The sequence below is a fragment of the Coregonus lavaretus genome (assembly GCF_964263955.1).
Source record: "Coregonus lavaretus genome assembly, chromosome: 12".
Classification (NCBI taxonomy): Eukaryota; Metazoa; Chordata; class Actinopteri; order Salmoniformes; family Salmonidae; genus Coregonus; species Coregonus lavaretus.
Genome location: NC_139999.1, coordinates 33,439,724 through 33,465,827, shown reverse-complemented (window position 1 = coordinate 33,465,827; position 26,104 = coordinate 33,439,724). Strand labels below are relative to the sequence as shown.

General features: G+C 42.3%; 2 protein-coding genes across 2 annotated transcripts in view; both read right to left on the bottom strand.

Moving 5' to 3' along the window:
• Nucleotides 1-1,435: 1,435 nt before the first annotated feature.
• Nucleotides 1,436-6,603, bottom strand: LOC311138688 (putative G-protein coupled receptor). The gene is made up of 2 exons (XM_084173476.1): nt 6,218-6,603; nt 1,436-3,080 (listed from the first exon to the last, which is right to left on the bottom strand). The coding sequence occupies exon 2, from the start codon at nt 3,000-3,002 to the stop codon at nt 1,707-1,709; it is 1,296 nt and encodes a 431-aa protein (XP_084029602.1). The 5' UTR covers nt 3,003-3,080; nt 6,218-6,603; the 3' UTR covers nt 1,436-1,706.
• Nucleotides 6,604-7,024: 421 nt separating this feature from the next.
• LOC311137848 (protein mono-ADP-ribosyltransferase PARP3-like) overlaps nt 7,025-26,104 on the bottom strand; it is a 32,908-nt gene continuing 13,828 nt past the window's right edge. Inside the window, 10 exon segments of the mRNA XM_084172451.1 lie at nt 7,025-8,732; nt 8,959-9,102; nt 18,976-19,159; nt 19,401-19,487; nt 19,714-19,872; nt 20,101-20,327; nt 21,071-21,209; nt 21,358-21,503; nt 21,506-21,527; nt 21,659-21,784. Of these exon segments, the coding sequence (XP_084028577.1) occupies nt 8,563-8,732; nt 8,959-9,102; nt 18,976-19,159; nt 19,401-19,487; nt 19,714-19,872; nt 20,101-20,327; nt 21,071-21,209; nt 21,358-21,503; nt 21,506-21,527; nt 21,659-21,784 (1,404 nt within the window). The 3' untranslated portion in view covers nt 7,025-8,562.

The following is a 26,104-nucleotide window of genomic DNA, read 5'->3' as shown; positions in this document are numbered from 1 at the left end:
TTGTCGGGTGTCTGTAGGATATCCTTTGCGGCCGCCTCGTTGAAGAAAGAATCTTCGTCCAATACGAGGTGAGTAATCGCTGTCCTGATATCCAGATGCTCTTTTTGGTTATAAGAGACGATGGCAGAAACATTATGTTCAAAATAAATTACAAATAACACGAAAAAACACACATAATAGTACAATTGGTTTGAGGGCTGTAAAACATCAGCCATCTTCTCCGGCGCCACTCTCCAACTCAGTTAAAAGAGTCTGGGCATATAATTTAAACATTCTAGAGCACATAAATCAACTCAGTAGGTTCGCCGTTATATTGTCATTTGCGCATGGCTTCCCATAGGCTGCAGAAGCCTATAGCTTGGTACTCCAAATTTCATCCCTGCAAGTTTTAAGGACATACAATTTAAATTCTGCATGGCAAAGCATTTCATACTTCACTGTGGGAAAAGGGCTTAAATACCTGTCATGTTGATATGCTTTCAGTTTGCTGAAATATGACTGGTTTCACATTTGTCTCCAATGATCATGAGGTAAAATAGATCTAAAACAATTTACATTTATATTTACAATTGCTAAAAAAAATCAAGCAGATGTTTCTCCACTTGGAACCGACAGGTTGCTCAACCTTATTCATGGTTTCCTCGTGCTTAAAGGTGGTGGAATTGTGAGGGAATTAAGTCAGTCAGAATATGCATATCTCCACCCCAAACAAATAGCTGGCTGGCACAAGCGTTTCCCCATGCTTAAGTTCAAGGTCAGAATACTGTATGTGTAGAGAGAAAAGTGCATAAAAAGGGAATTAAGTTCAATTTACGCACACATAACTCGGGTCTGAATTCCTCCCTATGTGAAGAGCAGGCTCCTCTCTCTCTCCCTCTGCTCTCCCAATCTGGATCTAAAGCCAAGCATCCTGCACTGTAGCAGAGGACCTTGTTGCTATGTGTCGTTGCCTCACTGCATTTCCATGGCGACAAGCACAGACAACATTTAAGGCTATATTAGTTGTCCCTTTCAATTCATGGTGGATGCTTCCATTTTGAAATCTCCATGTTGCTGTTTTGATGTTGTGTACTAGTTTTGCCTCTTATCACTTGCATTGATATATACTTGCACATGACACATTGTTTTTCACTGTAAGATGGATAGAATTATTAGAAAATATTAATTAATTTTATTACTATTGTACTGATGCTTGTCACTTTATTTAAATAACGTGTTATTGCAAGAACATAATGAGAAACTTTACATGGCTGCTGTAAAATGTGAAAATATAAGTATTCCTACAGCATTCCTCACTGTTCATTGGAAACATGAGTAAACTCAGATATGTCCATAAATGTTATTTCAGAACATATAATTTATACAAACTAAGCATAAAATAATCATACATTTTTACATAAAGTTTAGGTTTAGGCCTGTAATGAAACAATAGTAAAAGGTAATCACAATAATTTAATATTTCACATTAAAACAACGACACTATGATCTTGTGTTGGGGACCTTACCTGAATAAATCCCGTTATACCAATAAATAATAAGCCCCTATTCAGAGGCATACATGTAAACTGACCAGAAAAACCACAGAGCCCTATAGGCTTTCACTAGGCTCCAGAGTTTGTCTTGGTCAGGTCACAAACTCTGGGTGCTACGAGGAGCGAGGGCTGTCAATATTAATAATCCATGTTGAAGTGTGTTGTCCGCTGTGTTTAGCCATGCTCCTCTGGTATCTGTCCAGGGATCCTGACCCCCTGGTCCAGAGTGTTCCTGGGGCTGGAGTTGGTGCTGCTGGAGCACGTGTCGGCTGTGCTGCTGGTCCTCTGAATGAACTGGAGGAAGTTCTCCTGCAGGGAGCCTTCGTGGCTGGAGGCACCCAGCTCCACCGGCCTGGAGGAGCAGCAGCGCCGGAACTTGACCAGCTCCTCCCTGATCTGCCTGTTGAGCAGGCCATAGAAGAAAGGGTTGACAGCGAAGGAGGAGTAGGCCAGCCAGGTAACAGCCTCCTCCACATCTCCGGGGCTCTGCAGAGATGAGCTGAAGGACAGGTGCAAGTGGAAGCAGAAGTAAGGCAGCCAGCAGAGCAGGAACTGGCCCACGATGATCACCAGGGTGAGGGCAGCCTTACCCCCGCTGAAGGCCCTCTCGGGGGATAGTCTCTGGGGCAGGCTGCAGGTAGTTGTGATAATGGTGGTCTGGCTGTTGATGGAGTCGGAACGGTTGGCACGTTTGGCTGGGTTGGACGAGGCCCAGGTGGTGGGTGCGGGTGTGTGCTGCAGGGCAGCCGAGCGTGCCACCTTGTACACGTTACAGTAGACTGCGAAGATGACCACGGCGGGTAGCAGGAAACACACCAAGCTGAAGAGCACAGCGAACACCTTCCTCAGCCGACTGTGGCTCCAGTGGAGGGAGCAGTGGTTGGCAGCGATGGAGCTGTGGGCCCCGTAGGCAGGCCAGCCAAACAGGGTGACCAGGGCCAGCAGGATGGACTTTACCCAGATGAAGAGCATGACGCCAATGGCAAGGTTGATGCTCATTTTCACCTCGTAGCGCATTGGATGGACGATGTAGTAGTAGCGCTCCACACTGATGGCGGTGATGGTGAGGATGGAGGCACAGATGAGGAACACATTGAGGAAGATATAGACCTGGCACTCCAGCACGGTGAACACCACAGTGCCAAAGAAGGGCGAGTTGGAGATGATACCCAGGGGCATGAGGAGGATGGCACACAGCAGGTCCACTGCACACAGGTGGCACACAAAGGCAAATCTCTTCAGGTGAGGGGCGCGGGCTATGGCCACCATGACTCCAGTGTTGGCCAAAAGGGCGATGAGGTTAAGGGTCACCATTGCAAACAGCCCAATCAGATCCTTGATCTGAGACTGGGAGCTGGTGACCACTCTCACCTCTGCAGGAACTGTGGGGTTGGGTCCCCATAGGCTGGTTGTGAGGTTGGCCCCTGTGCGATTGGGAATAGAAGCCGGCATCGGACCAGACTTCTCCATAGTTCACAGAAGACTAGTCATCATTACAGCAGCAGGCCCGATTGCAATGTTTACTTTCTTCTCTTTTTAGGATATGTCCTGTTACACAGACAAAAACACAATAAAAATGTTTATATGATCTTGAAATGTCATGCTAATGCAGCTTAACAGATGGTTTACATCTATCCAGCTAACAACAAACGTTCCCACAACTTTAGAGAACGTTCCCTTAAAAGTCTCATTTGGTCATTACCTACTGTTTTCAAAGGACTGTTCCAGTGATCTGCAAGGACTGTTTCCAAGAGACCATTCCCTTAATGTCAAACAGAACTTACCCAGAATGTGGTTACCATGTTCTCAGAATATTCAATATTAATATGTTGCAAGAACATTCCTGTGTCCAGTTTTCTATGGGTTAGGAGAATATTCCATCAACATCCCACCAAACGTACACAGAACATGGTTGCCATGTTCTCAGAATATGAAATATTAATGTTCTAGACACTTTTCATGGGAACGTTGCAAGAACATTCCTGTGTATCAGTCGTCAGGACGTCGCCTGATGGTCCCAAAGAAACATTCTCCCCCCAAAATAATTTTCATCATTACACATCACCCCTTGTTACTGTGGATGAGCCCATCAACACTCTGATTGGTGAAGCACTGATCCATTCACAGCTCTTTGTTTGTTGGCAAGGTCAGAGACACAAACAAACAATGCTTTTAACATAGTGTTTTCAACTTACATATTTGACACATACATGATTACATTGTGCATGTTCATTTATACAGTAATTATTATTCAACATGTCGTCCCCTGGCATTTGAACTCACAACCTCTTGGTTCACGGCATAATGATCTTCCTGCTACGCCACCATGTCTGTGTCCGTTATCAGTTAATCTGACTATTCGCTCATCATTGATTTGATTTACTTATTTCAGCAATTTTAGGGCTTTTTGAATAGTTGTCTAATGTTGGTGGGGTAAATAACCCTGTTTTAATGTAACTCCTGAATCACTATGATCAATAAAAGTGTGTACTTTAGTGTACTTTAACAGAGCTGAGATTAACATTTAGGGTAAAATAAAAGTAAGAATAGCTGTGTTTATGTCAAAGCAACTTTATCTCCCATCCAGGCCCATCCTACACTACGCTACAGTATGTGTGTGTACTGAAGATAAGAGAGGGAAAACAAAGACTTTTGGTAAGCCTGATGGTTTCAGTTGCTCACTAACAGTAAGCTCTATCAGGGTTTCCCAAACAGAGGGTAAGACTGCCTAAGGCCTTCGTTCATGTCCAACAGCATGTCACAACGCTCGCCAATAAATTTACCTGAGTCACCTCTCGAAATCTACATTTATTGATAGTATTTCTAAATTATATAATTTCACTTTGATTAGAAAAAACATGTCCAAATACATCAGTCTGATATAATCGAACATAGTAAAAAAAAAAAAAAAAAAAGCTAATTAATTTGTAAAATGTTGGTTATGATTTACATTACTAGAGCATTTTAGTCACAAGGGGGTCCCTGCCCTGGCCTGAAGCCCCTCTAGTTCACTGCTTGGAGGTTATCGGACAAGCCAAACTACCAGATCACATGGACGTAAAACCAAGACATTTATCTCTGCTAAGGACTGAAAATACATGCATTTTTACTGTTTTGAGAAGAAAAACAGATGTGAAAGTTGATTCTGAGTTCAGATAAAGCACTTACAACAGTTTGTCTGAAACCTATAGTCCTTACTCCTTGCTACATGGTGTGTCTGTATAGCATGGATTTGGGGAACACTAAGTAGATAATAGTAATGGGCACATTAGATACTGTGTGGGGCACCAGGCCAATGGAGGGATTGTGATGTTTTTACCCATAAATGCAGGGTTATGTAAGTCTGCCCTCCTTTCTATCCAAACACTGACCAACATCAACCTTCCACTCACAGAGGAAATCAAAGAAATTCTACTTACTTTCGGTTTTGGCCCACCAGCTTCAAACAGCTGTAAATATTATATATTTTTGTTATTGAAAATATATTTCACAGTGATTTACATTTACATTTACGTCATTTAGCAGACGCTCTTATCCAGAGCGACTTACAAATAGGTGCATTCACCTTATAGCCAGTGGGATAACCACTTTACAATGTTTTATTATTATTATTATTATTAATTTTTTTTGGGGGGGGGGGGGGGGGGGTAGAAGGATTACTTTATCCTATCCCAGGTATTCCTTAAAGAGGTGGGGTTTCAAATGTCTCCGGAAGGTGGTGAGTGACTCCGCTGTACTGGCGTCGTGAGGGAGCTTGTTCCACCATTGGGGTGCCAGAGCAGCGAACAGTTTTGACTGGGCTGAGCGGGAACTATGCTTCCGCAGAGGTAGGGGAGCCAGCAGGCCAGAGGTGGATGAACGCAATGCCCTCGTTTGGGTGTAGGGACTGATCAGAGCCTGAAGGTACGGAGGTGCGGTTCCCCTCACAGCTCCGTAGGCAAGCACCATGGTCTTGTAGCAGATGCGAGCTTCAACTGGAAGCCAGTGGAGTGTGCGGAGGAGCGGGGTGACGTGAGAGAACTTGGGAAGGTTGAACACCAGACGGGCTGCGGCATTCTGGATGAGTTGTAGGGGTTTAATGGCACAGGCAGGGAGCCCAGCCAACAGCGAGTTGCAGTAATCCAGACGGGAGATGACAAGTGCCTGGATTAGGACCTGTGCCGCTTCCTGTGTAGATGGTACAATGACTCCCTACACTATTAAGTGGTTGTTTTCTCACATAAACTGAAATTGAGCGAACAGTGTAGAATTTTAGCAACCAGGAAATGACAGAGCGATTCCTACATTGGCCTGAATTCCACTAAATAACACAGACACAAAGTCAAAACAGCTTTCCCATTTTGACAACAAATGACAGCCCGGCGGGAGAAATCAATAGGCGAATATCACAGCCAATCACAACACTCGCGGGTAAGTAATACTGTGAAACATTATAATTCTACTATTACTGCAGATATATTATGGATATTTTCTAAAATTACTTAAAATAGCTTGTTCCCTCAACTCTCAGCTAATCTATAACAATGTGATGAAACGTTCATGTGATTACACTGTATGATCAAGTGCACAGTGCATCTAACATAATGTACACCTGTTAGCCATGCATCCTGTGGCAGATGTATGTTATGGAGATGGGAACTCTGAGTCAAAATGAGTAAAATTATCAAATAAGTCTCATAACCTACCCATAATATTAGATGATATGTCCAGTCCAATTAAAAGAGATAAGGATTTTTTTATTCGTACTTTCTGGATATCCAAGAGGTTGTTTTAGTGAGGAGACCTCAGTTGAGTAGACCTGAAAAGGTCCAGGTAGACCAGTTACAGTTGGTATTTCCACTGGATGAGCAGGACAAGTTCCACACTGGTGAGGGTTCCAGGTAGAGGTAGCCAGAGTGGGTTGTCCAGAGGTTTTGAAGTTCAGTCTCTGGTATAGGTGTACTCCAGAGGGAATATCCCTTGTCCAGACCAGGCTGGGGTAACAGAGGGACACTAGTGTAGTCCCTGATAAACGTGAGAGGATGCCCTTTCTCTCTCTCAACCCTCCTCCTTTTACTCAATCACTGTGTATGGCAGTGACTGTCACACATTGTGTGCTGTGTGAAAAAAAAAAATTCAGACACACACTCCACTGTCCCCTCAAGAGTCAGGTCTTCCCTGGGTCCTAGAGCACACCATTCACAATACTGGCACCAGCTGTGTGGTAACAATAATAGAATAATAATAACTGCAACTGGCATGTACAGTACATGTTAACATGGCCTTTTCCAACTATGTGTTTTTGTATTATTTAGAGACAAATATTTTATTTTTTACCAAATATCACATTACTCAGAGTGAAGGTTAATTAAAACAATTTGGTATAATATTTTCCTGAACTATCATCTATTCATTTAGTAATTGACCCAGCTGTGGTGATGACAATTCTATCAATCTTTGGATGACAATGTTCAAAATTGAGTGTTAGGAAGAAACTGTAATGGCAACTGTGTGTGTTGGTGATGCTGTTTAATTGAAATGCTGTAAGTGTTGAATGGGGTCACCAGATCCAACTGTGCATATACAGTGTATTAAAAACATGTTGGGCAACAACCACTAAACAGTGTCAACCAACAGTGACATCAAAAGCGCTGAGGTATAACTAGTTATTTTGCAGAAAACACTGGGAGCAGGGCACAATAATAAAACTAAGAAAAATCAAGATGAAAACCTGCAGAGAGAGAGAGATAGGCAACAGACAGAGGTCTGACTGCTAGCTTGAGGGTCATTTTGTTTATTGAGCCTGTATCATGAGTTCAAGTAAATAGATCACATGCAAAAAGGCTGAGGTGGTTACATTCAACAGGGTCTGAGACAGTGCTCACTAGTGGCACCTCCTGGTGGGGAGGCAGAAGGACATTCTCTTAACAGGCTGCTGTGTGCAATAAATAGGCCCCGTATTCATAGTGTCTCATGGTAGGAGAACTGATCTAGAATCACTTATTCTTTACGATATAAAAGGCTAAAATGATCCTAGATCAGCACTCCTACTCCGAGACGCTTTGTGAATATGGGCCCAGGCCACTCCATAAACTGAGACAAGCACATTGATCACCACAGGCACTTTCAAAGCATTGATAGGCAACACATGAACAAAAACAGTGCACTGGGATTATAGATTGGCAAAGCTGCATCTTCTCCTTCATAGACACACACTAATGTATAGTCAAATCAAACTTTTGTTGACATATACAGAACATGGAGATCATCTCTACAGTTATTCCCTCAATCAGGCATTTTACTCCATGCCGATACAGCATATATATTCTGTATTGAATTATGTTGCATGCACTAACATTCATATAGTATATTTTTTCACCTAAAGTAGGTGGGTGAAAATAAAAAGCTTTATACAAGTATATTCAGAGTAGGAAATACAGAGCGAAATTAAACAGATAATGTGCAGAACAAAGATACAGGTAGGTACTGTATTGCATTAGTAAAAGGTACAGTATTCACACTTTATATCCAGTAAAGGAAAAGAGTATAGTCCTCCCATAACAAAAATGACAGTTGCCAAATAGCACAATTACATTGAAAATCTAACCACAGTATTTGTCTGTTCAAAGTAAATATTCTAGACTAATAGAATTACAATAAGTATTATTCTTTTTTTTTTACATTTTAGTCAATACAATACTGAATACAAACATTTTCATTTGTACTGGTCCCCCATGGGAATTGAACCTACAACCCTGGCATTGCAAGTGCCATGTTCTACCAACTGAGCCACACAGGACACTCAGGTTATGAATAAAACTGCCAACAGGCAAATACAATTGACCATGGAAGACTGCTCACTCAAAGCCTGTTAGGATACTATAAAGGATAAGGCACAGAGTATATCTGATATTATAGGGAACTTTGGTTGGATATTGCACTCAGTGACAGAGGTGTCTATTAATAACAAAAACCTTAATGACTTGAATAATACTCTTCATACCATCTCCTAGAGGGCATAGGTGCCTCCTCCCTCTCTCCTTGTCTCCAGTTAAAACTTGAGCTCCAGCAGGTAGCGGATGCGACACTGGTTCTCCTTGTAGACCAGGTACTCACTGTTGCAGAAGTAGCTGTCCTTGTACTGGGGCTGCTTGGTGGGTTTACCCTGAGGCACAGCCACCTGCTTACCATCCAGAGTCAGGAAGATGTCCTTGGACGGGTCTGAAACAACACAACAGTGTTTACTACACAACCATACTGATGCCTTCTTCTGGATTTCGTCTGACCATCTACCAGATGTTTAGACATACAGTGACCACTTCATTAGAGTATATATGGAGACAGACTGGCCATGGCTGAGACAATAACAGTGAATGGATATTGTCACCAGGGTAAGGGAGTGAGTTGGTCTTAGACCAGGGGTGAGCTGTGAGTGGTGGTGCTGTACCTGGTTCCACCTGTCCTCTAGCCACCACGCTGTCGTAGCCCGCAGGAGCCTTCCTCAGGGAGTTGTCGTCCTTAGTGATGGTGTGCTCCTTCCCTAGCACCACATCATTCAGAAACATCACCCTTGTGTCTTTAGACGTATGCACTACACAGGGAAAGGACACAGAGACATGGCTGTTAGGGAGGTCCTTTAAACCGCCTAGAGTCGTTGTCCACACCCCTGCGGAAATCAAATTAGCATAATAAGCTAGATATGCTTTTTTGCATGGGCTGCGTCTCAATCCACAACATCCACCGATGTCGGCCATCCGCATCTGCGGTGAAAGGTGGCAGAGCTAGAGAGGTGTTTGTCAGACCAGGAGACATCCCGAAAATCGGACTTCTCACGAAAACGTCTGTAGCGTCTCAACGGTTTGGCCGACAAAAACTATTATGAACCCTCTATGGAGAGATAAGGCTCTCTACCCCCATAAGCATCCTGGGACTCGTTTGAAGTCGATATCGCCAATCTGCCAACTTCTGTTTGTAGCGTCTGAACAGTTTGGGCTACACACTAATATGGCCCCTCTTACGACCACATACATGTCAGTTGTTTTGCTCTAGGACAACCACAGGCCTCACAAGACTTGTCTGAAGGTAGCCCGGTAAGAGTTTCAAAAATGAATGGAAGTATACATGGAAGTAGTTAAATGTGTCCGTCCCCCCCCCCGTCCCCCCCCCCCCACAAAAAAAGGGGTTAAATATGTATCCCAAAAAATTTATTCCTGATCTTCCTTATATCTCTCAGATATATTCAGACTCCTTGACTTTTTCCATATTTTGTTACGTTACAGCCTTATTTTAAAATAGATTAAATAGTTTTTTCCCCCCTCAATCTACACACAATACCCCATAATGACAAAGTAAAAACAGGTTTTTAGATTTTTTTGCAAATGTATAAAAAAATTAATAAACGTAAATATTACATTAACATAACTATTCAGTCCCTTTACTCAGTACTTTGTTGAAGCACCTTTGGAAGCGATTACAGCCTTGAGTCTTCTTGCGTATAACGCCACAAGCTTGGCACACCTGTATTTGGGGAGTTTCTCCCATTCTTCTCTGCAGATCCTCTCAAGCTCTGTCAGTTTGGGTGGGGAGCGTTGCTGCACAGCTATTTTCAGGTCTCTCCAGAGATGTTTGATCGGATTCAAGTCCGGGCTCTGACTGGACCACACAAGGACATTCAGGGACTTGTCCCGAAGCCACTCCTGCGTTGTCTTGGCTGTGTGCTTAGGGTCGTTGTCCTGTTGGAAGGTGAACCTTCGCCCCAGTCTGAGGTCCTGAGCAGGTTTTCATCAAGGATCTCTCTGTACTTTGCTCCGTTCTTCTTTCCCTCGATCCTGACTAGTCTCCCAGTCCCAGAGTTCAATCTAGGTTTCATCAGACCAGAGAATCTTGTTTCTCATGGTCTGAGAGTCCTTTAGGGGCCTTTTGGCAAACTCCAAGCGGGCTGTCATGTGCCTTTTATTGAGGAGTGGCTTCTGTTTGGCCACTCTACCATAAAGGCCTGATTGGTGGAGTGCTGCAGAGATGGTTGTCCTTCTGGAAGGTTCTCCCATCATCACAGAGGAACTCTGGAGCTCTGTCAGAGTGACTATCGGGTTCTTGGTCACCTCCCTGACCAAGGCCCTTCTCTCCTGATTGCTCAGTTTGGCCGGGCAGTCAGCTCTAGGAAGAGTCTTTGTGGTTCCAAACTTCATCCATTTAAGAATGATGGAGGCCACTGTGCTCTTGGGGACCTTCAATGCTGCAGAATTTTTATTGTACAATTCCCAAGATCTCCTTTGTTTTGTTGATGTTGAGTGAGAGGTTATTTTCCTGGCACTACACTCCCAGAGCCCTCACCTCCTCCCTGTAGGCGGTCTCACCATTGTTGGTAATCAAGCCTACTACTGTTGTGTCGTCTGCAAACTTGATGATTGAGTTGGAAGTGTGCTTGGCCACGCAGTCATGTGTGAACAGGGAGTACAGGAGGGGGCTGAGCACGCACCCTTGTGGGGCCCCAGTGTTGAGGATCAGCGAAGTGGATATGTTGTTTCCTACCTTCACCAACTGGGGGCGGCCCGTCAGGAAGTCCAGGACCCAGTTGCACAGAGCGGGGTTCAGACCCAGGTCCTCAAGCTTAATGATGAGCTTGGAGGGTACTATGGTGTTGAATGCTGAGCTATGGTCAATGAACAGCATTCTTACATAGGTATTCCTCTTGTCCAGATGGGATAGGGCAGTGTGCAGTGTGATGGCGATTGCATCACCTGTGGATCTATTGGGGCGGTAAGCAAATTGAAGTGGGTCTAGGGTGACAGGTAAGGTAGAGGTGATATGATCCTTGACTAGTCTCTCAAAGCAGTTCATGATGACAGAGGTGAGTGCTACAGGGTGATAGTCATTTAGTTCGGTTACCTTTGCTTTCTTGGGTACAGGAACAATGGTGGCCATCTTGAAGCATGTGGGAACAGCAGACTGGGAAAGGGAGAGATTGAATATGTCCATAAACACACCAGCCAGCTGGTCTGTCCATGCTCTGAGGACGCGGCTAGGGATGCCGTCTGGGCCGGCAGCCTTGCGGGGGTTAACATGCATAAATGTCTTAATCACGTCGGCCATGGAGAAGGAGAGGCCACAGTACTTGGTAGTGGGCCTCGTCAGTGGCACTATGTTATCTTCAAAGCGGGCAAAGAAGGTGTTTAGCTTGTTTAGCGAGACGTCGGTGTCGGCGACGTGGCTGGTTTTCTTTTTGTAGTCCGTGATTGTCTGTAGACCCTGCCACATACGTCTCGTGTCTGAGCCGTTGAATTGCGACTCCACTTTGTCTCTATACTGATTTTAATTGCCTAATCTAACTTTAATTGCCTTGCGGCGTGAGTAGCTACACTGTTTGTATTCTGCCATATTCCCAGTCACCTTGCCATGGTTGAATGCGGTGGTTCGCGCTTTTAGATTTGCGCAAATGCTGCCGTCTATCCACAGTTTCTGGATATGGTAGGTTTTAATAGTCACAGAGGGCACAACACTTCCTGATAAACTCAGTCACTGTTTCAGTGTATTCGTCAAAATTATTTTCGGAAGCTACCCGGAACATATCCCAGTCCGCGTGATCAAAACTATCTTGAAGCGTGGATTCCGATTGGTCAGACCAGCGTTGAATAGTCCTTAGCACGGGTACTTCCTGTTTGAGTTTCTGCCTATAGGAAGGGAGAAGCAAAATGGAGTCGTGGTCAGATTTGCCAAAAGGAGGGCGGGGGAGGGCCTTATAACCATCCCGGAAGTTTGAATAGCAATGGTCGAGGATTTTAGCAGCGCGAGTACAACAGTCGATATGTTGCTAGAATTTCAGCAGCCTAGTCCTCAAATTTGCTTTGTTAAAATCCCAGGCTACAATAAATGCAGCCTCAGGATATGTGGTTTCCAGTTTGCATAAAGTCCAGTGAAGTTCTTTGAGGGCCGTGGTATCGGCTTGAGGGGGATATACACAGCTGTGACTGTAACCGAAGAAAATTCTCTTGGGAGATAATACGGTCGGCATTTGATTGTGAGATATTCTTGGTCGGGTGAACAGAAGGACTCGAGTTCCTGTATGTTACTACAATTACACCATGAGTCATTAATCATGAAACACACACCTCCGCCCTTCTGCTTCCCGGAGAGATATTTATTCCTGTTTGCGCGATGAACTGAGAACCCATCTGGCTGGACCGATTTCGACAGAATATCCCAAGAGAGCCATGTTTCCGTGAAACAGAGTAGTTTACAGGCCTTGATGTCTCTCTGGAAAGAAATCCTTGCCCGTAGTTCGTCGACTTTGTTAACCAAAGATTGAACATTAGCGAGTAGGATACTTGGAAGTGGTGGGTGGTATGCGCCTCCTAAGTCGAACCAGCAGGCTGCTCCGAGTGCATCTCCTCCGCCGGCGATGTTTTGGGTCAGCCGCTGGAATCAGTTCAGTTGCCCTAGGGAGAGCAAACAAAGGATCTGCTTTGGGAAAGTCGTATTCCTGGTCGTAATGCTGGTGAGTTACCGCCGCTCTGATATCCAATCGTTTTTCCCGGCTGTATGTAATGATGCAAAACACTTTCTGAGCTAATAATGTAAAAAATAATACATTAAAAAAAAATACTGCAAAGTTTCCTAAGAGCTAGTCGTGAGGCCCCATCTTCATCGGCGCCAGGATCAGGCGTAGGCAATACCATAAGTAAATAGTTACTAAAGAGTTAATCAGGGTAATTTTTCCACAAATAGACAGGTATTTACCTTTCCATGGTAGCAAGATCTTATCTATTTTTGCTAACTTTCAATTAAAATTGATTGGAGTGAGATCATTTCTTTCTTTCGGGATATGTATACCGAGTATATCCACATCATCATCAAACCATTTTATTGGTAAACTACATGGTAATGTAAAAGTTGTATTTTTTAGTGATTCAATACTTAATATAGTAAATGTATCAAAATTTGGCTGTAATCCAGAGAGATTAGAAATATTATCTAGATCCTCTGAGGCTGTGGAGGGATCCAAGTTGTGGAATTAAAAGAAAACATGAATCATCAGCGTACAATGACACCTTTGTTTTTAAGCCCTGGATTTCTAATCCCTTGATATTATTGTTGGATCTGATTTTAATAGCTAACATTTCGATGGCCATAATAAATAAATATGCAGATAGTGGACAACCTTGTTTTACTCCTCTTGACACTTTCTGAGAAGTAGCGATTATTTACTATTTTACACCTAGGGTAACATCATTTTAACCCATTTTATAACAGATTCTCCAAAATAAAAATGTTCCAGGCATATATACACACTACCATTCAAAACTTTGGGGTCACTTAGAAATGTCCTTGTTTTCGAAAGAAAAGCATTTTTTTTGTCCATTAAAATAACATCAAATTGATCAGAAATACAGTGTAGACATTGTTAATGTTGCAAATGGCTATTGTAGCTGGAAACGGCTGATTTTTTATGGAATTTCTACATAGGTGTACAGAGGCCCATTATCAGCAACCATCAGTCCTGTGTTCCAATGGCACGTTGTGTTTGCTAATCCAAGTTTATCATTTTAAAAGGCTAATTGATAATTGGAAAACCCTTTTGCAATGATGTTAGCACAGCTGAAAACTGTTGTGCTGATTAAAGAAGCAATAAAACTGGCCTTCTTGAGACTAGTTGAGTATCTTGAGCATCAGCAATTGTGGATTCGATTACAGGCTCAAAATGGCCAGAAACAATTAACTTTCTTCTGAAACTCGTCAGTCTATTCTTGTTCTGAGAAATTAAGGCTATTCCATGCGAGAAATTGCCAAGAAACTGAAGATCTCGTACAACGCTGTGTACTACTCCCTTCACAGAACAGCGCAAACTGGCTCTAACCAGAATAGAAAGAGGAGTGGGAGGCCCCGGTGCAGAACTGAGCAAGAGGACAAATACATTAGAGCGTCTAGTTTGAGAAACAGACGCCTCACAGGTCATCAACTGGCAGCTTCATTAAATAATACCCGCAAAACACCAGTCTCAATGTCAACAGTGAAGAGGCGACTCCGGGATGCTGACCTTCTAGGCAGAGTTGCAAAGAAAAAACCATATCTCAGACTGGCCAATAAAAAGAAAAGATTAAGATGGGCAAAAGAACAGACACTGGACAGAGGAAGATTGGAAAAAAGTGTTATGGACAGAAGAATCGAAGTTTGAGGTGTTCGGATCACACAGAAGAACATTTGTGAGATGCAGACCAAATGAAAAGATGCTGGAGGAGTGCTTGATGCCATCTGTCAAGCATGGTGGAGGCAATGTGATGGTCTGGGGGTGGTTTGGTGGTGGTAAAGTGGGAGATTTGTACAGGGTAAAAGGGATCTTGAAGAAGGAAGGCTATCACTCCATTTTGCAACGCCATGCCATACCCTGTAGACGGCGCTTGATTGGAGCCAATTTCCTCCTACAACAGGACAATGACCCAAAGCAAAGCTCCAAACTATGCAATAACTATTTAGGGAAGAAGCAGTCAGCTGGTATTCTGTCTATAATGGAGTGGCCAGCACAGTCACCAGATCTCAACCCTATTGAGCTGTTGTGGGAGCAGCTTGACCGTATTGTACGTAAGAAGTGCCTATCAAGCCAATCCAACTTGTGGGTGGTGCTTCAGGAAGCAAGGGGTGAAATATCTTCTGATTACCTGAAGAAATTGACAACTAGAATGCCAAAGGTCTGCAAGGCTGTAATTGCTGCAAATGGAGGATTCAATTATTATTTCAATTAAAAATCGTTATTTCTAACCTTGTCAATGACTACATTTCCTATTCATTTTGCTATATTTCCTATTCAAACTAATTTAATTTATGTTTTCATGGAAAAAATTAAATTTCTATGTGACCCCAAACTTTTGAACGGTAGTGTATATAAACTCCAGTTGAACTTTATCAAAAGCCTTTTCAAAGTCAGCAGGCCTGGTTCCCAGATTGTTCATAGTGTTCTATTGTTTCCAGTACTTGCCTTATATTATCTCCAATGTATCGTCCATGTAAAAAACTTGTCTGATTACAATGAATAATGTCCGACAATACCTTTTTAATTCTATGCACTACACATTTAGCTAGAATTTTTGCATCACAAAACTGAAGTGTAAGGGGCCTCCAATTTTTTAAATGGACTGGATCTTTATATTTCCCACTTGTATCCTGTTTCAGTAATAATGAAATCAGACCTTCTTGTTGCATGTCTGATAATCTACCATTTACATAGGAGTGGTTAAAACATGCTAATAACGGTCCTCTGAGTATATTAAAATAGGTTTGGTATACCTCAACTGGTATGCCATCCAGCCCTGGAGTTTTCCTGGACTTAAAGGCTTTAATTGCATCAAGAAGTTCCTCCTCTGTAATTTCGCCTTCACATTAGTATTTCTGTACAGCTGTTAATTTTACATTATAGAAAAAAATAGAAAAACAATCCATACAATTAGCTTCGGTTAGAGGAGATGGAGGAGACTGAAACGAAAACATATGCTTAAAGTACTTTTCTTCCTCTTTCAAAATATAATTTGGTGAATCATGGGTGACTCCGTCATTTGTAACCAATTTCAGTCAATTATTTTTGGTAGCATTTCTATGTTGAAGATAAAAACATAATTTGGTGCATTTTTCCCCATATTCCATCCAGTTTGCTTAATTTTTTATAATATATTACACTTGATCTTTCTTGAATAAGTTCCTCCATTTATTTTTGTTTTTCCTCTAACTTATTCTGAGCCTCTATGGTACAGTTTTTATTGCTATCTATCTGTTCTGTTAGACCTTCTGTTTCCTTTGTTAGTATGGACTCTTTTGACCTAAATTGCTTTTATTTTAGAGATGAGTACTGAATTGCATGGCCTCTAAAGGCACATTTAAAAGTGTCCCATACAATAAGGGGATTTGTTGTCCCTATGTTATGTCGGAAGAATTCAGTTATAAATTCCTCTGTCGTAGTTAAAAACAAGTTATCATACAATAGGCTTTGATTACATTTCCAATATCCTCACCCACGTGGAAATTCAGTAAGAGTGATGTATATGCCAATTATCTGATGGTCCGACCGCATTCTGTCCCCTACCAACACTTTTTAAACTTCTGGTGCCAACGAGAATGACATAAGAAAGAAGTTTGATTGAGCCTCCGCCATGTATATCTCACTAGGTCAGGATATTTAAGCCTCCATATATCCACTAGTTCCAATATATCCATGACATTCATGATTTCCTTAAGAGCATGAGGGTGATCGTTTGTAGTGTGATTTCCTTTACGGTCCATTGAGGTATTTAAAACAGTATTATAATCTCCCACCATAATAATAGAGTCTTGTATTGCTTGCAGGGTTGAACATTTATGATATATATTTTCAAAGAAGTGTGGATCATCATTATTTGGTCCTGAAAGGTTAATGAGCCATATCTGTTTATGGTCCCATAACATATTTAAAATCAAAATTACTGTTAATTAATATCATCTCCCCTTTTGAGTTTCTTTGCCCATGGGAGAAGTATATTTCCGCCCCCAGAGTTATTTTCCCACACAACTTTATCTAAAATTGTTGAATGAGTTTCCTGTAAACAATAGATATTATATTCCTTCTCTTTGAGCCAGGTTAATATTGTTCTTCTTTTCTTATTATCTGCTAAGCCATTACAATTATAACTCGCTATACTTATTTCACGATCTACCATAATGAGATACAAGTTTCAAATCTATTTATCATAATATATGTTTCTAAATGTACCATTAAAAAGTACCATAGTGATTGAGTGTCCATATAGCTGTACCATGATATTTGCATTGCTACTAAGTAACCCTCCAATTGTTCTCCACTATTCCAACCGCTAAAGCCCCTCCCCATTCCAAGTTGGGTTTTCATTCCAGTGAACGGCAGACCACCCCCGTCCCCCCGGATCCGTAGGCCCCCCGAGAGGCCGTAACGTAACAAAATGTGGAAAAAGTAAAGGGGTCTGAATACTTTCCGAATGCACTGTAGGAGAGACACTTAAAAAACTAAAGGAAGTTTATTTTGAAGTGTCTGTCCTAGAGTGCATTCGGAAAACATTCAGACCCCTTGACTTTTTCTACATTTTGTTACGTTACGGCCTCATTCTAAAATTGATTAAATTCATTTTTTTCCTCATCAATCTACACACAAGGCATCCTGTTTCCATTGATCATCCTTGAGATGTTTCTACAACTTCATTGGAGTCCACCTGTTGTAAATTCAATTGATTGGACATGATTTGGAAAGGCACACACCTGCCTATACAAGGTCCCAAGAGCAAAAACCAAGCCATGAGGTTGAAGGAATTGTCAGTAGAGCTCCGAGACAGGATTGTGTCGAGGCACAGATCTGGGCAAGGGTACCAAAAAATGTCTGCAGCATTGAAGATCCCCAAGAACAAAAATGGCCTCCTTCATTCTTAAATGGAAGAAGTTTGGAACCACCAAGACTCTTCCTAGAGCTAGCCGCCCGGCCAAACTGAGCAATCAAGTGAAAAAAGGGCCTTGGTCAGGGAGGTGACCAAGAACCCGATGGTCACTCTTGACAGAGCTCCAGAGTTCCTCTGTGGAGATGGGAGAACCTTCCAGAACGACAACCATCTCTGCAGCACTCCACCAATCAGGCCTTTATGGTAGAGTGGCCAGACTGAAGCCACTCCTCAGTAAAAGGCACGACAGCCTGCTTGGAGTTTGCCAAAAAGCCGCTCCTTCCAGCTGTTCTTCATCTTGTCTTTGAACTTCTTCTCAAAGTCTTTGATGGCTTTGTCTGGGCTGACGGAGTGGTCTGATAGGTTTGACTGTCCTGTTTCCCCCTGTAGGGGAGGAGAGAGGATTTCGTGCTTCAACCCTGGATGCTCAAGAGATGAACAGTTTAGATATACTAAAGTTGACACAGGAATGTGTAGCAAACTACCATCTTGTCTTTGTCTGAAATTAAGCTTACCACTCTCCCCCATCTGGTCCAGCAGTATTAACAGGCAACGACTCTAAGCACACAGCGAAGACAACACAGGAGTGCCTTCGGGACAAGTCTCTGAATGTCCTTGAGTGGCCCAGCCAGAGCCCAGACTTGAACCCGATCGAACATCTCTGGAGAGACCTGAAAATAAATGTGCAGTGATGCTCCTCATCCAACCTGACAGAGCTTGAGAGGATCTTCAGAGAAGAATGGAAGAAACTCCCAAATACAAGTGTGCCAAGCTTGTAGCGTCATACCCAAGAAGACGTGAGGCTGTAATCGCTGCAAAAGGTGCTTCAACATAGTACTGAGTAAAGGGTCTGAATACTTAGGTAAATGTGATATTTCCGTTTTTTAAATTCCCCATTTGCTTTGTCATTTTGGGGTATAGAGGAAAATGTAAAAAAATAAAAAATCCATTTTAGAATAAGGCTGTAACATAACAAAATGTGGAAAAAGTCAAGGGGTCGGAATACTTTCCGAATGCACTGTAATGCTGGGGTAGAACCTCACCGTATTTGGCAGACTTGCTGATCTCCGAGGCAAAGTAGATACCCCTGCCTACACGGCCCCCTGACTTTGGCATGAAGTGACTATGCAGGCCACCCTTCAAGATGGCCGCAACCACCGCCACATTGGTGCCGTGCCACAGCAGACGTCGGTTCTCCAGGCTGTCATTCTCCCTGAACCGCTCCGCCTGCCGAAAACAATACCCACACACAGATATGTAGATAGGAGTACAGAATCCTTGACCTAACGCACAAACATAGTCACTTTAATAGAGGGACCCGTGTACTTTTTAGCCAAAAAAAGAAGAAATTCTCAACTTCATTACAACAATCAAGCTCACACCAAATAAGTAATGAATCAATACAAATTCACGCTGTATTACATGCTAACATTATTATGATGAAGTAGTTGTGTCATGTGTTACCCACCTCAGTCTCGCTCTCTACCTCCCAGACATCTATAATCTTTGGCTGGCTGTGGCTATGTGCAGTGGCCTTCAGGTATTTCTCAATTACCTTTAAATTAGACAAGAATGGAAATACAATGGAAGCTCAATAGTTACTTTAGACCACAGAGAATAATATTGTATATCGTCTTGTCTCAGTAAATAGAGTCACCAATATTGCAATGCCACAATGAGTATATCAGTATCACTAAAGTTTTGTATGACTATGATTTTTACATCTACAACAATACAGCCGTGTTTGTATAAAATGTAACTTCCATTAGAGGCGACTGTACCTTGAATTCCTGTGTTTCTCTATCTAGTAGACAGAGTTTGCAGTTGAGAGACAGATAGTTCTGGTCCAGTGAATGAGGTACTTTCTCCACCTCCATCAGCTCCTGGGTCTTCTCAGTCTCAGCCTTCAGGTTCTGGGCTATCTCTATATCAGCCAGCACCTGCAGGGAGCAGCAGGAGGAAGGAGAGATGGGATCAGGCCTGGACAAGACTACTCATCATGGTTACGGCCAGGAGTTGTACCTTTTACCAAAACTCTGGGTCCTTCTTGTAGGCTATAAAAAAAAAACTATTGGCCCTAAATAGTACTGACCAATATCAATGTCATTCCACAAAGCACAATACTGTGTCAGATCTAATTAAGTACAAGTTGATCAAGTAGATCTCACCAGAAGCAACTCCTTCTTCTTCTCTATGATCTCAGAGCTGTCGATGACCGGGGGCCTGGTGCGTCCAAAGTTGTGTGGAATGGTGGTGAAGAACTTGGAGGAGTGCTCCTCCAGTTTGGTCATGCTGGTCCGGCTGGCGTTCATGGCTCCCTCAATCTCCTCCAGCACTTCAAAGCCCTTGGCGATCTGCAGCGTGCTCAGCTTCCCCAGGGGAATCTTCTTTATGTCTGGTGGTCCATAGAGAGAGAGCGCGACAACCAGGGAGGAGATGATGATTATACACATATTACCGCTCTGTCTGAGTTCATATGTTAAACAACTGCACAGTTTACATAGCTTTATGTTGACTGCTCTCCTCTACGTTGGTCAAGGTGGTTGTTGGGGAACTCGCAACACAGCTGAATAAGCTTCAGCCCAAAACAATAAATTGTACAGTCAGGCGCCATTTACATTATTGATCAGACAGACTGGGTTTTATATGGATTAGACATTTATCTCCAGATCGCCAGGCTTTACCCTCTATTTAAATGACTCTAGTTAATGATTTAGGATACCTCTTTGATCACAGAGACTTCAGTTTAACAGCCAAGTACTGTGTATAATTCCACTGAGAGTAGAATACAATACAACAAGCAGTCCAGTCAAACAGGTATGTTACATAACAGAACATGTGCAGGGATGTAGTTAGTAGAGCATGGCGTTTGCAACACCAGGGTTGTGGGTTCGATTCCCACGGGGGGCCAGTATGAAAAAAAGAGAAAAAAAAGAAGAAAAATAATAATAATTACAAAATAAAAGTATGCACTCACTAACTGTAAGTCGCTCTGGATAAGAGCGTCTGCTAAATGACTAAAAATGTAAAAAAAATGTACATAGACAGACCCCACCCATGCTTAATGACTGAGGAACAGAGGATTGATTCAGTGCTGTAGCGGTAAAGGTGGTGGGCTGGACTGAGATTGACACCCACCTAGGTCCATGCACTCCATGGCCTCTTTGAACATGTCGTTGCTAAAGATGAGATGGATGAGCTTCTGTGTGGGGTTATTCAGGGTGCAAGGCAGGATGTTTTTGGGCCCCTTGACAATCTTCCCATCAACATTGTCCACCTGCAAAAGCCAGACGAGAGCATGTTATAGAGAGATAACAAATTGACACAGCAAAGCAATAATGAGTGAGAGTCAGTGTAAAGTTGCAGTCTGACCACCTATCTATCAGAGTCCCTAGCAGTCCTGAGATCCAGCACACCACCGTTACCTTGACCTCTTTATCCTGGTCTCCATCCACCTCTATAAGGGTGTACTTCCACGGGTGAGACACAAAGTTGTCCCGCTCCTTCCAGCTGTTCTTCGTCTTGTCTTTGAACTTCTTCTCAAAGTCTTTGATGGCTTTGTCTGGGCTGACAGGTTTGACTGTCCTGTTTCCCCCTGTAGGGGAGGAGAAAGGATTTAGTGCTTCAATCCTGGATGCTCAAGAGATGAATAGTTTAGATTTACTAAAGTTGACACAGGAATGTGTAGCAAACTACCATCTTGTCTTTGTCTGTAATTAAGCTTACCACTCTCCCCCATCTGGTCCAGCAGTAGTAACAGGCAGCTATATCCAACACTTGAATGACATAAAACTTGTTGTTGTTATTTCCAATATTGGTCTGATTCAGCATGCAGTCATAATCTTCATACACCTGTGGGTGGGGAACATGATTTAGGTCATGTTTCCACATTACATTTGAGTAATTTAGCAGGCACTCTTATCAAGAGCAACTCACAGGAGCAATTAGGGTTAAGTGCCTTACTCAAGGGCACATCAACAGATTTTTCACCTCCGCAGCTCAGGGATGTGAACCAGCGACCTTTTGATTACTGGCCCAATGCTCTTAACCGCTAGGCTACCTGCCGACCCATTGAACATTTGCACTGCACAGTCTATCCTACTGATGTGACTCCAAGGCTGATCAAACAAATCATTAAGTCAAATACCTATAGCTAGTGACAGTTTATCAGATTCTGCAACATATAATTGAGTAACACACACAGCATCACATTGGTCTTTTGAAACCGCTATAACTGTATGCAGCATGTACAGTACAGTAGATATGTGACCTCACACACTCATTACAACAGAGCAAAATGTTGTATTTTGTATTTACTAGGGATCCCCATTAGCTGTTGCCAAGGCAGCAGCTACTATTCCTGGGGTCTAAACACATAAGGCACTTACATCACACATAAAACAAAATATAAAACAGTAAATCATATAACATTATTACACCACTACATATCTACAATACAAAATGTATAATACCACCTTACAACAATATTACAATGTATGTACACTACCAGTCAAAAGTTTGGACACACCTACTCATTCAAGGGTTTTTCTTTATTTTTACTATTTTCTACATTGTAGAATAATAGTGAAGACCTCAACACTATGAAATAACACACATGGAATCATAAAGTAACCACAGAAGTGTTAAACAAATCAAAATATATGTTATATTTGAGATTCTTCAAATAGCCACCCTTTGCCTTGATGACAGCTTTGCACACTCTTGGCATTCTCTCAACCAGCTTCATGAGGTAGTCACCTGGAATGCATTTCAATTAACAGGTGTGCCTTCTTAAAAGTTAATTTGTGGATTTTCATTCCTTCTTAATGCGTTTGAGCCAATTAGCTGTGTTGTGAAAAGGTAGGGGTGGTATATAGAGGATAGCCCCATTTGGTAAAAGACCAAGTCCATATTATGGCAAGAACAGCTCAAATAAGCAAAGAGAAACGACAGTCCATCATTACTTTAAGACATGAAGGTCAGTCGCAATAACCATCAAGCACTATGATGAAACTGGCTCTCATGAGGACCGCCACAGGAATGGAAGACCCAGAGTTATCTCTGCTGCAGAGGATAAGTTCATTAGAGTTACCAGCCTCAGAAATTGCAGCCCAAATAAATGCTTCACAGAGTTCAAGTAACAGACACATCTCAACATCAACTGTTCAGAGTGGACTGTGTGAATCAGGCCTTCATAGTCGAATTGCTGCAAAGAAACCACTACTAAAGGACACCAATAAGAAGCAGATACCTGCTTGGGCCAAGAAACACGAGCAATGGACATTAGACCGTTGGAAATTTTTGAGAAGAAGAAGGAGTTTGAGATTTTTGGTTCCAACCACTGTGCCTTTGTGAGACGCAGTGTGGGTGAATGGATGATCTCTGCATGTGTAGTTCCCACCGTAAAGCATGGAGGAGGAGGTGTTATGGTGTGGGGGTGCTTTGCTGGTGACACTGTCTGTGATTTATTTAGAATTCAAGGCACACTAACCAGCATGGCTACCACAGCATTCTGCAACGATACGCCATCCCATCTGGTTTGGGCTTAGTGGGACTATCATTTGTTTTTCAACAGAACAATGGCCCAACACACCTCCAGGCTGTGTAAGGGATATTTTACCAAGAAGGAGAGTGATGGAGTGGTGCATCAGATGACCTGGCCTCCACAATCCCCCGACCTTAACCCAATTGAGATGGTTTGGGATGAGTCGGACGGCAGAGTGAAGGAAAGCAGCCAACAAGTGCTCAGCATATGTGGGAACTCCTTCAAGACTGTTGGAAAAGCATTCCAGGTGAAGCTGGTTGAGCAAATGCCAAGAGTGTGCAAAGCTGTCAACAAGGTAAAGGATGGCTATTTGAAGAATCTCAAATATAAACTATATTTTGATTTGTTTAACACTTCTTTGGCTACTACATGATTCCATATGTGTTACTTCATAGTTTTGATGTCTTCACTATTATTCTACAATGTAGAAAATAGTAAAAATAAAGAACAACCCTTGAATTAGTAGGTATGTCCAAACTTTTGACTGGTACCGTATGTGTAGAGTGAGTGTGCTAGCGTGTGTACGCATGTGTCTGTACCTGTGTGTGTGTCTCTTCACAGTACCTGCTGTTCCATAAGGTGTTTAAAAATATATATATATACATATCTGATTCTACTGCTTGCATCAGTTACCTGATGTGGAATAGAGTTCCATGTAGTCATTACTCTATGTAATACTGTGCACCTCCCATAGTCTGTTCTGGACTTGGGGATTGTGAAGAGACCTCTGGTGGCATGTCTTGTGGGGTATGCATGGGTGTCCGAGCTATATTCCAGTAGTTTAAACAGACCGCTCGGTGCATTCAGCTTGTCAACACATGATATTGACATGCATTTTTTAATGTTAGCTCTCCGTGTACATTTAAGGGCCAGCTGTGCTGCCCTGTTCTGAGCAAATTGTAATTGGGCAGTCCCTCTTTGTAGCTCCTGACCACATGACTGAACAGTAGTCCATGTGCGACAAAACTAAGGCCTGTAGGACCTGCCTTGTTGATAGTGTTGTTAAGAAGGAAGAGTAGAGCTTTATTATGGACAGACTTCTCCCAATTTTAGCTACTGTTGTATCAACATGTTTTGACCATGACAGTTTACAATCCAGGGTTACTCCAAGCTGTTTAGTCACCTCAACTTGCTCAATTTCCACATTATTCATTACAAGATTTAGATTAGGTTTACGGTTTAGTGAATGATTTGTTTCAAATACAATGCTTTTAGTTTCTGAAATATTTAGGACTAACTTATTCCTTGCCACCCATTCTGAAACTCTTTGTTAAGTGTTGCAGTCATTTCAGTCGCTGTAGTAGCTGACGTATATAGTGTTGAGTCATCTGCAGACATAGACACACTGGCTTTACTCAAAGCCAGTGGCATGTCATTAGTAAAGATTGAAACAGGTAAGGGGCCTAGACAGCTGCCCTGGGGAATTCCTGATTCTACTTGGATTATGTTGGAGAGGATTCCATTAAAGAACACACTCTGTGTTCTGTTAGACAGGTAACTCTTTCTTCACAATATAGCAGGGGGTGTAAAGCCATAACACATACGTTTTTCCAGCAGCAGACTATGATCGATAATGTCAAAAGCCGCACTGAAGTCTAACAAAACAGCCCCCACAATCTTTATATCATCAATTTCTCTCAGCCAATCATCAGTCATTTGTGTAAGTGCTGTGCTTGTTAAATGTCCTTCCCCATAAGTGTGCTGAAAGTCTGTTGTCAATTTGTTTACTGTAAAATAGCATTGTATCTGGTCAAACACCATTTTTTCCTAAAGTTTACTAAGGGTTGGTAACAGGCTGATTGGTCGGCTATTTCAGCCAGTAAAGGGGGCTTAATATTCTTGGGTAGCAGAATGACTTTAGCTTCCCTCCAGGCCTGAGGGCACACACTTTCTAGTAGGCTTAGATTGAAGATATGGCATAAAGGAGAGGCAATATCGTCCGCTACTATCCTCAGTAATTTTCCATCCAAGTTGTCAGACCCCGGTGGCTTGTCATTGTTGATAGACAACTATCATTTTTTCACCTCTTCCACACTCAATTTACAGAATTCAAAATTACAATGCTGGTCTTTCATAATTTGGTCAGTTATACTTGGATGTGTAGTGTTGGCGTTTGTTGCTGGCATGTCATGCCTAAGTTTGCAAATCTTGCCAATGAAAAAATCATTAAAGTAGTTGGCAATATCACTGGGTTTTGTGATGAATGAGCCATCTGATTCAATGAATGATGGAGCCGAGTTTGCCGTTTTGCCCAAAATTTCCTTTAAGGTGCTCCAAAGCTTTCTATTATCATTCTTTATATAATTTATCTTTTTTTAAGAGTATAGTTTCTTATTTTTATTCAGTTTAGTCACATGATTTTTCAATTTGCAGTACGTTTGCCAATCGGTTGTGCAGCCAGACTTATTTGCCATTCCTTTTGCCTCAACCCTCTCAACCATACACATTTTTCAATTCCTCATCAATCCAAGGGGATTTAACCGTTTTTACAGTAATTTTCTTAATGGGTGCATGCTTATTAATAACTGGAATAAGCAATTTCATAAATGTGTCAAGTGCAGCGTCTGGTTGCTCCTCATTACACACCACAGACCAGCAAATATTATTTACATCATCAGCATAGGAAT